This window comes from Salvelinus namaycush, chromosome 3 (assembly GCF_016432855.1).
Source record: "Salvelinus namaycush isolate Seneca chromosome 3, SaNama_1.0, whole genome shotgun sequence".
Lineage (NCBI taxonomy): Eukaryota > Metazoa > Chordata > Actinopteri > Salmoniformes > Salmonidae > Salvelinus > Salvelinus namaycush.
In genome coordinates, this window is record NC_052309.1 from 45,152,586 (window position 1) to 45,166,781 (window position 14,196).

Genomic DNA, 14,196 nt, shown 5'->3' on the forward strand with positions numbered 1-14,196 from the left:
TTACATTTGCTAAAAACACATCAATATTTACTATCACATGAAAAAATAATTAAATATATATACACAGTACCAGTCAAAAGTTTGGACACACCTATTCATTCAAGGGTTTTTCTTTATTCTTTACTATTTTCTACATTGTAAGGAAGACATCAAAACTATGAAAAAACAAATATGGAATCATGTAGTAACAAAAAAGTGTTAAACAAATAAAAATATATTATATATTTGAGATTCTTCAAAGTAGCCACCCATTTGCCTTAATGACAGCTTTGCACACTTTTGGCATTCTCTCAACCAGCATCATGAGGGAGTCACCTGGAATGCATTTCAATTAACATGTATGCTTTGTTAAAAGTTAATTTGTGGAATTGATTTCCTTCTTAACGTGTTTGAGCGCATTGTGTTGTGACAAGGTAGGGGTGGTATACAGAAGATAGCCCTATTTGGTAAAAGACTAAGTTCATTTTATGACAAGAACAGCTCAAAAAGCAAAGAGAAATGACAGTCCAGCATTACTTTAAGACATGAAGAACAGTCAATCCGGAAAATGTCAAAAACTTTTAAAGTTTATTCAAGTGCAGTCGTAAAAACCATCAAGTGCTATGATGAAACTTGCTCTCATGAGGAACGCCACTGGAAAGGAAGACCCAGAGTTACCTCTGCTGCAGAGGATAAGCTCATTAGAGTTACCGGCCTTAAAAATTGCAGCCCAAATAAATGCTTCAGAGTTTAAGTAACAGACACATCTCAACACGCAACCACACTGCACACTGCTCTAACAAGAGGAATACCTATGTGAGAATGCTGTTCATCGACTACAGCTCAGCATTTAACACCATAGTACCCTCCAAACTCGTCATCAAGCTCGAGACCCTGGGTCTCGACCCCGCCCTGTGCAACTGGACTTCCTGACGGGCCGCCCCCAGGTGGTGATGGTAGGTAACATCTCCACCCCGCTGATCCTCAACACTGGGGCCCCACAAGGGTGCGTTCTGAGCCCTCTCCTGTACTCCCTGTTCACCCACGACTGCGTGGCCATGCACGCGTCCAACTCAATCATCAAGTTTGGGGACTACACTACAGTGGTAGGCTTGATTACCAACAACGACGAGACGGCCTACAGGGAGGAGGTGAGGGCCCTCGGAGTGTGGTGTCAGGAAAATAACTTCACACTCCACAATCATCTCCTTTGTTTTGTTGATGTTGACTTCAGGAAACAGCAGGGGGAGCACCCCCCTATCCACATCGACGGGACAGTAGTGGAGAGGGTATTAAGTTTTAAGTTCCTCGGCGTACACATCACGGACAAACTGAATTGGTCCACCCACACAGACAGCGTTGTGAAGAAGGCGCAGCAGCGCCTTTTCAACCGCAGGAGGCTGAAGAAATTTGGCTTGTCACCAAAAGCACTCACAAACTTCTACAGATGCACAATCGAGAGCATCCTGTCGGGCTGTATCACCACCTGGTACGGCAACTGCTCCGCCCACAACCGTAAGGCTCTCCAGAGGGTAGTGAGGTCTGCACAACGCATCACTGGTAGCAAACTACCTGCCCTCCAGGACACCTACACCACCCGATGTCACAGGAAGGCCATAAAGATCATCAAGGACAACAACCACCCGAGCCACTGCCTGTTCACCCCGCTATCATCCAGAAGGCGAGGTCAGTACAGGTGCATTAAAGCAGGGACCGAGAGACTGAAAAACAGCTTCTATCTCAAGGCCATCAGACTGTTAAACAGCCACCACTAACATTGAGTGGCTGCTGCCAACATACTGACTCAACTCCAGCTCACTTTAATAATGGAAATTGATCAAAAATGTATCACTAGCCACTTTAAACAATGCCACTTAATATAATGTATGTATATACTGTACTCTATATCATCTACTGCATCTTGCCAGCTTTATGTAATACATGTATCACTAGCCACTTTAAACTATGCCACTTTTATGTTTACATACCCTACATTACTCATCTCATATGTATATACTGTACTCGATACCATCTACTGCATCTTGCCTATGCCGTTCTGTACCATCACTCATTCATATATCTTTATGTACATATTCTTTATCCCTTTACACTTGTGTGTATAAGGTAGTAGTTGTGGAATTGTTAGGTTAGATTACTCGTTGGTTATTACTGCATTGTCGGAACTAGAAGCACAAGCATTTCGCTACACTCGCATTAACATCTGATAACCATGTGTATGTGACAAATCAAATTTGATTTGATTTGCAGGAAATTAGCTTTAAAACTGCAACATGTCCTCTCAACTCCATGGAGAATTGCAGGAAATTGCCTTAAAAATGCAAAAAAGTTGCCCTCTAAAATTCAGGGCTGAACGCACACCCTGCCACGCCCACCACCTATGCCACCTATTGATTCAGAAAAAAACCTGACATTGTATCTCACCATTGATCATAAGGCAAAGATATTGTTGTACATAATTTGTTTATCTGGTAATATGAAGTAGAAAAAAATAGCATGACATTTTTCAGCACTTACCCGTGTTTTTTTCCTTCATGATCATCGTTGGAAAAGAAAACTTGAACATAACATCACAGCAACCAAATAAAACAAACATGTCTAAGGATCTAGACAAGAGGTTAGCGTGGACACTTGAGTACAATTCCTTTTCTTTCCTCTTCTCTACGAATCTTCAAATAATGAGCCAAACATGACAATGAGTGACATGATAGCACAAACAGACTGCACTCAGGCTAGTATAGCTCCACAACTATAGCACAACTTAGAATTGAGGTTCAGAAAGAGAATGTAGTGTACTCAAGTGTCCTTAGTTACCTCGTGCTACTCGACTACAATCAGGGCTTGGGGATGGATGTTTAGGCCTAGGGCGTGGGTGACTAGGGTTGGGGGTTGGGCTGCAGGGGCTGTTGGCCGGGGTTGAGACAAGAATTTGTGTATGGTGCATGAACTGTACCGTCAAACCTGAGACAGAGTCCAAATTAAAAACATATAGCTTTAGTGAAACTCACAAACTGGACAAAATAAACCCAGTTTTGGTCAATTGTCAAATTACATTTGTTTATAAATAGAGGTTTTCCATTGCAGTTATTATATTAGGAAACTAAAACCGATCTGGATGTTTGCAAAAATCTTGTCATTTGTTGACCAATCTTTCTTTGAATATGTTTTATGGGAACACAGGCTTTACTGTGAAAACTGTGTTTATCTGAGGTATTGCTTATGGATACTAGCTCAAATACTGGATCTCCGCACCATCCATCAGATTCTAAAATGAAAACGACACGTTCTTAAAGTCTGATTTTCAATGATGAAAGCCAAATTCATCGATACCATAAAAAAAAATGGGATAAAAAATAATAAATAAACTGATGGACAGTGTGTGTCCAGAGCAGGCGGCCTATTACTTACTTGTGTTACAGGTTTGGCAGAGAGTAGGTGGGAGGTGGGGTGTAAGAGATAATACTGGGTACTAGTGACTCGGGGTGGGGTAGGAAGTGTGAGAGGGGGGAAAGGAGGCAGGGAGTATCTGTGAAAAGTGATTCCATACGTGTGCTGGTAATCTAGCTCCCTAACAGAGGGAGAGACCGTGTTGGCGGTAGTAGGCCCAGTGGCGCCGGGTCTGGGCTGTCCTGGTGCAGCCGTGAGGTGGAGAAGGAAGGCGAGGCTGCAGTTACCTGCGTGGGTCTCCAAAGGGCGGCAGGAAGAAGCCTGCGCCAGGGTGGCCACTGCCAACACTGCTGCTGCAACTGGGTCAGCCTGAGGCTCACTTGGCTCCTCCACTGAAACACTGGCATCTGGGGCAGGAGAGACGGCACATGGTTAGGGTACTTAATAAAGACATGCGGCACAGTGTTAGGGTACTGGGTAACTTAGGGACAGACAGCAGTGTTAGGGTACTGGATATCAGGACAGTCACGTGAGAGAGGAGAGACAGTACTAGCTTGGTCCCAGATCTGTTTATGCTCTTGCTAACTCCACTGCTTTCATTGTCATGCAAGTATAAGTACGGTAAGTGTAAAGGGGAACAGCCTTCATGTCTTAAAGTATTGATGGACTCTCGTTTCTCTTTGCTTATTTGAGCTGTTCTTGTCATAATATGGACTTGGTCTTTTACCAAATAGGGCTATCTTCTGTATACCACCCCTACCTTGTCACAAGACAACTGTTTGGCTCAAACACATTAAGAAGGAAATAAATTCCACAAATTTACAAGGCACACCTGTTAATGGAAATGCCGTCCAGGTGCTACCTCATGAAGCTTGTTGAGAGAATGCTAAGAGTGTGCAAAGCTGTCATCAAGGCAAAGGGTGGCTACTTTGAAGAATCTCAAATATAAAAAATATTTTGATTTGTTTAACACTTTTTTGGTTACTACATAAATAAAAAGAATCTGGAATAAGTAGGTGTGTCCAAACTTTTGACTGGTACTGCATTTCTCCACTATATTGACTTGCTGCTCCCCAGATGCTATCTGGTTTAACAGCTAAAGCTATTTCAAAAGGTACTATAATGACAGAGGCGCACCACTTACCTGGTACAGTCACCTGGATGATTTCCCCATCTGGGGGTTCCGTTTTAATCTTTTTCAAGGGAATACAATCTCCTGAAGGCCCTTAAAGAGTAAGAGTAAAAACAGTTCATATAGCAGTGCTGCCTCCCAAATGGCACCCTATATAGTGCATTACTTTTACCTGGGACCATAGGGCTCTGGTCAAAAGTAGTGCACTATATAGGGAATATGGTTCCATCTGGGGTAAAGCTAGATCTTTCTCCCAGAATGTGTGACATTGGATTTTTATAGATGTGTTTCAAATGCTTTAAGTAAGTATGTTCTGTATCAGATGGCTTAAGTTTTCATTTGCGAATCCCAAGGGACAGTTAGAGGGGATATGCAAAATGTAACTTATTAGACTACTGTAAAAAGGAGTGCTAACCTCAGAGTTCACGTATTGGGTTTGCATGAAAGTATTACTATAGTAGGCTATAGCATTGCCTTGTCACTAACCTGCTTCGCAGTCAGCCAATGGACTCACACAAGAGCTTGTAGATCTGAAAAGGAAAACAAATGCACAATTTCGAATTATAACATAAATTAATTGGCATAGATAAATTGTGGTGTGTCAGGGTATGGCCTTCCATTACCAAGTGATAGACATGTAGCATTCACTGAATGGCTCTATCAATATATTACAACGGGTTGAAACGTTTGTTTGTATTGTCTTCTGATCTAATTGTCTGTTATAGCTCTGGATGCAGATTGGCTAAATCAGGTGCGGAACAGATTTTTCTGATGATTTCAAATAACATCTTGCGTCACTACACCCTCTACATTACTGACTCGGTCCTAGGATTTGCGTACAGACCTGCTGCTGTGAGGATTGGTGACCAGCTCCAGTGCAGCCAACGGGACCTGGAGGTTGTCAGGGAAACCATCCTCAAAGGTGGAGTTTATGTCATGCTTCCCCTCCTCCTTGGCCACCTTACCAGCAGCTTTGTGACACAACATAACAGAATCAATCAGATCAATCAATCAGATCAGCCATGATGGACTACAAGCTATTACAGCTAAACATCCATGGTATCAGAAGAAAAATAAGGACATGCCATTGCTAAGGCATGCTAAGGGCTTCTTTAGAAATCAACAATGCAAGATGAAAAAATACTCAGTATTACCTGTGAAAATCCTTTCGTCAAACATTCTGGAATGAGAACAGAGGGTTGTTATTGTTTATAAATGTGATTATTGGTCATTGATAACAGTCAAGTAGGGAGGGCACCCTGTTGGTGAACAACAGTGCACATGTCAACAAGGGAACTGAACTGTTCTGTTATAATCTCCACCCGGCACAGCCAGAAGAGGACTGGCCACCCCTCATAGCCTGGTTCCTCTCTAGGTTTCTTCCTAGGTTTGGGCCTTTCTAGGGAGTTTTTCCTAGCCACCGTGCTTCTACACCTGCATTGCTTGCTGTTTGGGATTTTAGGCTGGGTTTCTGTACAGCACTTTGAGATATCAGCTGATGTAAGAAGGGCTATATAAATAAATTTGAACAGACAACATCTCACGAGATTAAACAGACATCGCTGCACGGTCTATATCTGGGCCATCTTGAATAAACAGCAATAACAACAACAAATATCAAAAACAAAGTCAGGAGTGTATCACTCTTGGATAAAAATATGATCTTCAATCTGCTCTAATTGTATTAACATTAATGACATGCCCATGTCGCCTTGTGCATGGGCCATGCGCTGATACCGGTGTTGACTCAAACTAAGCCTGTAGCCCAATCTACATTTATTTCATCAAATGGGTTGAATGACAGCGAGACGTTGGCTCAATATGCCAGAGAGCAGGAGGCACCATGCTGTGTGGTGTGAAGTGGGGGTTACCAGTCAGCGGGGCATTGTCTATTGGAGGAGGGCAGGGTATTTAACCGACAGATGGCCTGGTTTGACACTTCTCCCTTCATTGATTCAGTTTTCCAAATAGGAAATTATAGATAGATGAGATGCTGTGCATGCTTTTGTAGCTCATCAAACAGTGGTCCTCAAACAGGATTGTTTTCATTAGGGCATGTTTCTTATTGAACAACTGCATTAGTTGTAGTTCTTCCCTGTTTCAGTAAAAAAAAATATATTTTGGAGCCTAATGAACACAACCCTGGTATGATGTGTTATGTAGCCCTTATATGGGTGCACTACACACTACAGTGCAATCTCTTATTTTTGGAGGGAAGAATGAGAAAGAAAAATGACAGACTTTCCCAGACTGATCTCAGATCAGTGTTTACCTTTTCACTACAAAGCGGACCCCGTGGCGCTCCTCCAGGATGCGTTTGAGTTTGGGTACTCCGTAGGTACAGGGCCTCTTGAAGGGGATTTTGTCTGGGATGCCAATGATCTCCATAGCCTCTGGGTCGCAGGCTATCTTTCGGTACGGCACTGGAACCATGTGGTCCAACCCCAGGGCCTCCGCTGAAAATAAGGGGGTTGTCAGAAATCATTGAAGGATTTCAATCATGAGGCCCTACAATGCTGTCTTCATAAGGGTATAATGTATGGATGGATGGATTTATATGCAGTAATGACAGCTGGAAACTGACTAAACAATCATTCTATAGTAAAACCATTTTTTAAATAAATTGTATAAGGGACGTTTTCGCAGAGAATCTCCACTGAAAGTACTTTTTGGACTAGGACTAACCTTAATCTGGGTCCGGGAAACTGGAAAGTTGTTAAAACCCTAAAAGTGTTTGCTGCTAATGCCCTACAATAGGAAACCATGCTGAGAAATAGTGGTTAACCATCTCACCATAGCGACTGTTGAACAGGATCTGCACACATTCTCTCAGCGTGTTGATGTCCTCTGTCTCTCGAATGAACGAGTCCCATTTTTCTGTTGAGCGCAAAAGAGAATAACGTAAACATAAAAAATAGGTGAAGAAAGGGAGGATGGAAAAAATAAAGTTCTTCAATCTGTATGTCTACTTTCCACATGTACACAGGGGCTTTGGTGGTGGTTATCAAGGTTGTGGTCAAATCCAAATCAATTTGAAATCCCTATTCAATTATTGAATTCAATCATGAAGTGGAACATTTACGTGGAAATCAATTCGAATTTCAAAAATGTTCAAGTTATGGAATTGAATTGGAATTCTATTTGAATTGTAAAAAATGTCATCTTTGGAATTGAATTGGAATTCAATATTTGTATTTTTCCCAGTTAATGGAAATAATGCACTTAGTATCAACAATTGACTACAGGATTTGTTTTGATCATTTTAACTGCTATTCCTATATTTCCAGTTTAGCTAGGCTGTCTGAACAATTACATTATCAGCCTGACGGAATTGAATTTGAATTTGTGGAATAATATTGAATTGGGAATTACATTTTACCTAAACATTGGAATGGGATTTACAGGGATAAGGAATTACATTAGAATATAATTTGTGGCTCTGGGAAAGTAGATAAAGGGCCTCATTGCCAAAATGCCGAAGTATCCCTTAAAGTTAACACTGAATGCGTTTTACCAACTCCAAAATGTATTTCTAAAAATATACTGTATGGCCTTAGACGGCCCACCCAATAATTTACTATGTAGAATAAACCCTGACAAAGTAGAATGAGAAAATAATTAAAATCAGCATAAACTTCACACTGTTTTGGTCCGGCAGCTATCATGTTCCAGCAGCATGAAGCACAACTGTGCACATGTGTAGATACTCTGTGTGAGTGCACTGTTTTGCTTCACTGTAATCTGCAATATCTTGTGGTAATGCCATATCACTGAGTCAAATGTAAAAAATTATATGAAATCAAAGTAAAAAAATTAAAAACTATAATTTTCAATCATGTCATACAACACAAAGGAGAGGAGTCTATAGCGTGAGGCAAAAACCATTGGTTGATTGATATGCTCAACTTTAATTAACTACAATGTGGGATTCACATGAAAAAACGAGCCATTAAGTGAGCTGACAAGTCATTCTCTAAGACTGAGTCCACATTTGAGAGATTGTCTATACCCAGATGTAGAGTATATGCATTGTCTGGCAGGGGGGTGGGGTGAGATGCCTAAAGACTCTGACCCCTCTTCACACTACTGAGCCGAGTCAAACTGAGCTAAGCTGTACCTGTTACACATCCACCATAGACGCTGCATCCATGAACAATGTGAATGGAAAATATCTGAGACAGCACAAACAGGTTGGTGAGAAATGTATGTGGCCTACAGGTCTACTGTCTGTGTCCAGTTCCAGTTCAAGCCTACCTGACTTCTCATGTACGAGGGAAAACAGGAGGCGCTTGGAGAAGTGGATGCTGGGAGGACTCTGGCCCAACTCCCCTTGGAGTACTATCCGCAAAATGCCAGAAATTAAACATTGATAAACATACTCACAAGCGTAGCATTAAAAGCCTATTTTAAAGCCTATTTAAAGCCTTTAAATCATGCTTTCAAGGCTAAGCAAATCTTGAAAAATGAAAATTACCATAATCAAAAGTGATTCTCGATCAAATAAGTTATGTGAAATGACAGCCAGTAGTATAACCACTAGCAAAAATGACAGGGAGAATTGTAACCACTCCCCTGCCAAATTAATTAAATTACAGACACAAAAAATGAACGGTGACTCAAAATGGTGAAGGGTTTGTCAGAAGTAACCTGGATCTCCATCATCTGCTACCTCAGCAACAGCTTCTTCCTGTGGGGTCACGTTATATATCTTACCATTGTCGGAACTGTCCTTGGCGGCCGTCCCTTTCTCCACCCCTGCCACCCAGGCCCCCAGGCGGTCTTTGTCCAGGTTGAGGAGGGACGTGGGGTTGCCGCCAGGGTGCGGCAGGGAAGACATGGGCATGCCATACAGGAAGCTGGAGAGCATGGAGTTGCTGGCCGAGACTGATGCGGTGGACAATTCCTGGGCGGTGGAGGCAGGCTTGGAGGCTGGGCCGTGTTTGGCTAGGATCTTGGTGGTGCCCGAGAAGGAGTTGTGGTTGCTGACGTTGCCGGCACTGGACTTAGTCTCACGCAAAGGCTCCTCTGTTCCCCTATACACAGATGATGAAGAAGAAGGAAACAGGAGAAGATAAAGCTGTGTGTCAATAACAAGACCAGCCCTGGATCAATCCTAATTATGCTGCTATATTTCTGCCATTTATGCAGGTACGTCATGGAGTACTGTATGGAGTGAGATCACCTTTTGACAGTGAAGTAGATGCGGTTGCTCTGCTCCAGAATCTTCATTAAGGTCTTGGTGTTATACTCAGCAGGTTTCCTCAGGGCGATCCCTTCAGGCAGGCCGTGGGCCACCACAGAGCTGGGGTCCTTCAGGATCCACTCATAAGGCACAGGGACCAGGCTATTGCTCTTTCCAACAGCCTCACCTGGAATATTATCACATATCACATCGTATGTTGAATGACTGTAAATGGCAACATTCCATGACTTGTCAGAAACATGCTTTCTGTTGTGAGATGCTAAAAATTAGAAAAGGACATGTCAAATGACTGTTTGACACATGCACACGCACGTTCACCTATAATATATACACTGCTGCTTCTATTGTTATTATTACTGGGTCGTTCCACTAATTCGGTGCCTTTTGAGAAGTGTAACTTGGTCAAATGTTTTTGGGATTTCACCTAATTTTAAAATTATGTCAACGTCATAAAAACTATTAGTTTTCTCCATCTCAAAAAATACTATATTAAGTTCCTATTATGTGCCAAATAAAGTTACATGGTTGACAGTAACAAGGTTGATGATTTCATCTTAAATAAGCCATAAAAAACCCTTTTGGCAGGAGGAATGGAAGCTTGCTGTGTGCAACAGGAAGTGGCAATTGAACGCAAGCTCCACCTGCTTTTACACTATGATTTGACTATTAGATGTACAATGTTTCTTTAGATTTTATTTTTTATTTTTAAGGAATAGTTTCACAATAATAAATGAGAGTTCAGTTCACATAAGATGGTTGACCTTAAAATGAGGGACAGATGTAAATTAATCACTAATCACATGAAAAAAAACAAAAAAAAAACATATGTAAAACAGTCCAGCGAAATGCTTACTTACAAGCTGCATTATTGAGAAACAGCTTGTAAGCAACCATTTCACTGGACTGTTTTACACCTGTTGCATCCTATACACGAGACAAGTAAAGTTTGATTTGACAATGTAGACAACATTCAATCACGTGTCAGAAATAGGATTTTAGTTATGAGATGGTAGAGATTAGAAAAGGAACGAAGTTTCATCTGAAACTTCGTTGCATGTCAAATTACTGTAAATATTAACATTCAATCATGTGCTTGACATTTGATTTAAATGAGAAGGTAGAAATTAGGAAGTTAAAATAGAAAATAGAAATAATTCCGATAGCGCAGGCCTATAAAAATGATATCTTTGTTTGGTGAGGTATGTTGAAGCCCTTACTGTAAAGCACACTGAAGACTTCCTCCACCATTTTCCTCAAGACAAAGATGTTAGAGTGGGCATCTGTTGACGCCCTTTGTTTGCCGTGCCCGCCCTCTTTGCCAAGCTTGCTGGATTCACTCTCCTGGACTTTGGCATGGGAATTCACTGTGGTCAGCCCTTGCAGACAGGGCACCCCTGAAAGAATCAAGCATGAGAAACTAAACTAAATCTCCACTTTTCACCTTGCCAGTTTCACTCAAACTTGGGCTATTCTGGTTCTCAATTGCTTTAGAATTGATTGATAGATTTATTTATCAGTAAAAAAAAATACATATTTACACAGTACATTTTTTTTTTTTTTTTTTACTTGACTGGGATTGCACAATAAAGTCAGGGACTTATTTCCATTGTGGTCCCCATTTTTTTTTTTTTAAAGTATATAGATACATTCAGTATACAGTTGCATGGATAGAGACACATTACAGAGATACAAACAATAAAAATGGTTCTATACTCCGGATAAGAGCAAATGCTAAATGACTCAAATGTAAATGTAAAACTAGAGATTGAATTACTTAAATAAGACAAAACCTTTTTAGGCTCAGATAAAAAAAAAAAAACTAAGTTCAACTCCAAAACAAAAGCAGGACCTGTGAGGAAAATGTTGCAGCAATTTTGCTCCAAGTGAAAAATCTAGCCTAATCGTGTTATGTGATTTGGGCAAATTATACCCGATTCAGATTTTTTGCCCAGTACACAGCGAAGCACTCACTGCAAAACTTGTGGAATTCTGTTTGTATTTCCCTCCGTGAGTTGAGAAAAGCTCTTCCCTTCTCTGTTCCCACGGCGATCACGCTGTCCTCATGCACTGTGACGCAAGCCACTTCGGCATTGAGCTTTGACATGGCCGTACACTGGAACACAGGTTAAAAGACAAGGTCATAGGTCACCTCTCAAGCAAGACTAAAGCTGTGTTCGAAAACCCATACTAACATACTGGATACTACGTATTTAATGAGTATATACTACATACTATTAGTTAATTTTAGTATACTGTAAATGAACGGTATCCTTTCAGTAGAGTGTACTAGCACTTCGCCTTTCTACCGGAAGTAGATGCTTGTTAACATAGCTAACAAATTACTAGCTAGACATCTTACGACTTCATTAACAATGTCCATTGAGAACGCATAACGACTATACCACTTAACTATGCTAAGAATGACGTGAATAATCAAGTCAATAAATGTTGGGTCATTAGATAGCATATAGTTAATATACTGTCAAATTTGATGTGTTAGTAGCCAACTAACGTTAGTTAGCTAGCTAACATACCGGTATATACAAGCAACTGCAGTAATGATATGCTATGTGGTTTGTAAGGCTAGCGTAGCTAACAAATTGTCAGCCACCATACGTGTAACTTATTTGAAAAGTCATTACATTGCTCAACAGTTGTCATAATTAGTTAAAGCAATGAATTTGAATCCGCTCTCGTCGGACTTCGGCTGTATATTTTCCTCAATTTTCTTCAAATCTGAAAATGTTGTGAATCCACACCCATTTTCTGGATAATTACATTATGGGCCCTAAGAGCCCGGAAATAGTGTCCACTCCTTGAATACTTCGTATTTTGGCAAATGTAGTACATCTTTTGGCATACTACCTATATCCATACTATGACCAATAAGCATACTACACACTCAATTTACATCACAAATAGTACAGTTAGTATGAGTATTCGAACACAGCTTCAGAGTGAATAAAGTAAAACATTTGCCAGTGTTACTGTGAGGCTCAAAGTACACTTAATCAACATTTAGAATATTGTTCTATTCATTGACTCTTCTTCCGACTTCTTACAATCCCTAGCCATTTTTGCTGTATAAATACTTTGTTGTATTGGCATGTACACATATTTTACAATATTACACAGTGGTTCACTTCACAATGTTTTCTGAGGCCAATTTGTTTTTAAATATATATACACAGTACCAGTCGGAAGTTTGCATACACCTTAGCCAAATACATTTAAAATCAGTTGTTCACAATTCCTGACATTTAATCCTTGTAAAAATGTCCTGTCTTAGGTCAGTTAGGATCACCACTTTATTTTAAGAATGTCAGAATAATAGTAGGGGAAATTATTTATTTCAGCTTTTATTTCTTTCATCACATTCCCAGTGGTTCAGAAGATTACATACACTCAATTAGTATTTGGTTGCATTGCCTTTAAATTGTTTAACTTGGTTCAAACGTTTCGGGTTGCCGTCCACAAGCTTCCCACAATAAGTTGGGTGAATTTTGGCCATTCCTCCTGACAGAGCTGGTGTAACTGAATCAGGTTTGTAGGCCTCCTTGCTCGCACACGCTTTTTCAGTTCTGCCCACAAATTTTCTATAGAATTGAGGTCAGGGCTTTGTGATGGCCACTCCAATACCTTGACTCTGTTGTCCATAAGCCATTTTGCCACAACTTTGGAAGTATGCTTGTGGTCATTGTCCATTTGGAAGACCCAATTGCGACCAAGCTTTAACTTCCTGACTGATGTCTTGAGATGTTGCTTTATTATATCCACATAATTTTCCTGCCTCATGATGCCCTCTATTTTGTGAAGTGCACGAGTCTCTCCTGCAGCAAAGCACCCCCAGAACATGATGCTGCCACTCCCGTGATTCACGGTCGGGATGGTGTTCTTCGGCTCGCAAGCCACCCCCTTTTTCCTCCAAACATAGTGATGGTCATTATGACCAAACAGTTCTATTTTTGTTTCATCAGACCAGAGTACATTTCTCCAAAAAGTACGATCTTTGTCCCCATGTGCAGTTGCAAACCGTAGTCTGGCTTTTTTATGGAGGTTTTGGAGCAGTGGCTTCTTCCTTGCTGAGCGGCCTTTTAAGTCGATATAGGACTGACTCGTTTCACTGTGGATATAGATACTTTTGTACCTGTTTCCTCCAGCATCTTCACAAGGTCCTTTGCTGTTGTTCTGGGATTGATTTGCACTTTTCGCACCAAAGTACATTCATCTCTAGGAGACAGAATGCGTCTCCTTCCTGAGCGATATGACGGCTGTGTGGTCCCATGGTGTTTATACTTGCGTACTATTGTTTGTACAGATGAACATGGTACCTTCAGGCGTTTGGAAATTGCTCCCAAGGATGAACCAGACTTGTGGAGGTCTACCATTTTTTTCTGAAGTCCTGGCTGATTTCTTTTGATTTTTCCATGATGTCAAGCAAAGAGGCACTGAGTTTTAAGGTAGGCCTTGAAATACA

The 14,196-nt window shown here is 40.9% G+C and overlaps 1 protein-coding gene across 3 annotated transcripts in view; it reads right to left on the bottom strand.

The window, feature by feature from the left end:
- The window catches only part of LOC120031764 (general transcription factor II-I repeat domain-containing protein 1-like), a 41,474-nt gene that overhangs the window by 13,553 nt on the left and 13,725 nt on the right, over positions 1-14,196 (bottom strand). For all 3 annotated transcript variants that reach the window (XM_038977569.1, XM_038977578.1, XM_038977588.1), the window contains exons 3-14: positions 11,691-11,832; positions 10,937-11,113; positions 9,699-9,885; positions 9,230-9,549; positions 8,771-8,854; positions 7,310-7,393; positions 6,789-6,972; positions 5,671-5,696; positions 5,361-5,487; positions 5,003-5,046; positions 4,529-4,609; positions 3,672-3,791 (exon numbers count right to left, since the gene is read on the bottom strand). In XM_038977569.1, the coding sequence (XP_038833497.1) occupies positions 3,672-3,791; positions 4,529-4,609; positions 5,003-5,046; positions 5,361-5,487; positions 5,671-5,696; positions 6,789-6,972; positions 7,310-7,393; positions 8,771-8,854; positions 9,230-9,549; positions 9,699-9,885; positions 10,937-11,113; positions 11,691-11,832 (1,576 nt within the window). The remainder of the gene's footprint in view (positions 1-3,671; positions 3,792-4,528; positions 4,610-5,002; positions 5,047-5,360; positions 5,488-5,670; positions 5,697-6,788; positions 6,973-7,309; positions 7,394-8,770; positions 8,855-9,229; positions 9,550-9,698; positions 9,886-10,936; positions 11,114-11,690; positions 11,833-14,196) is intronic.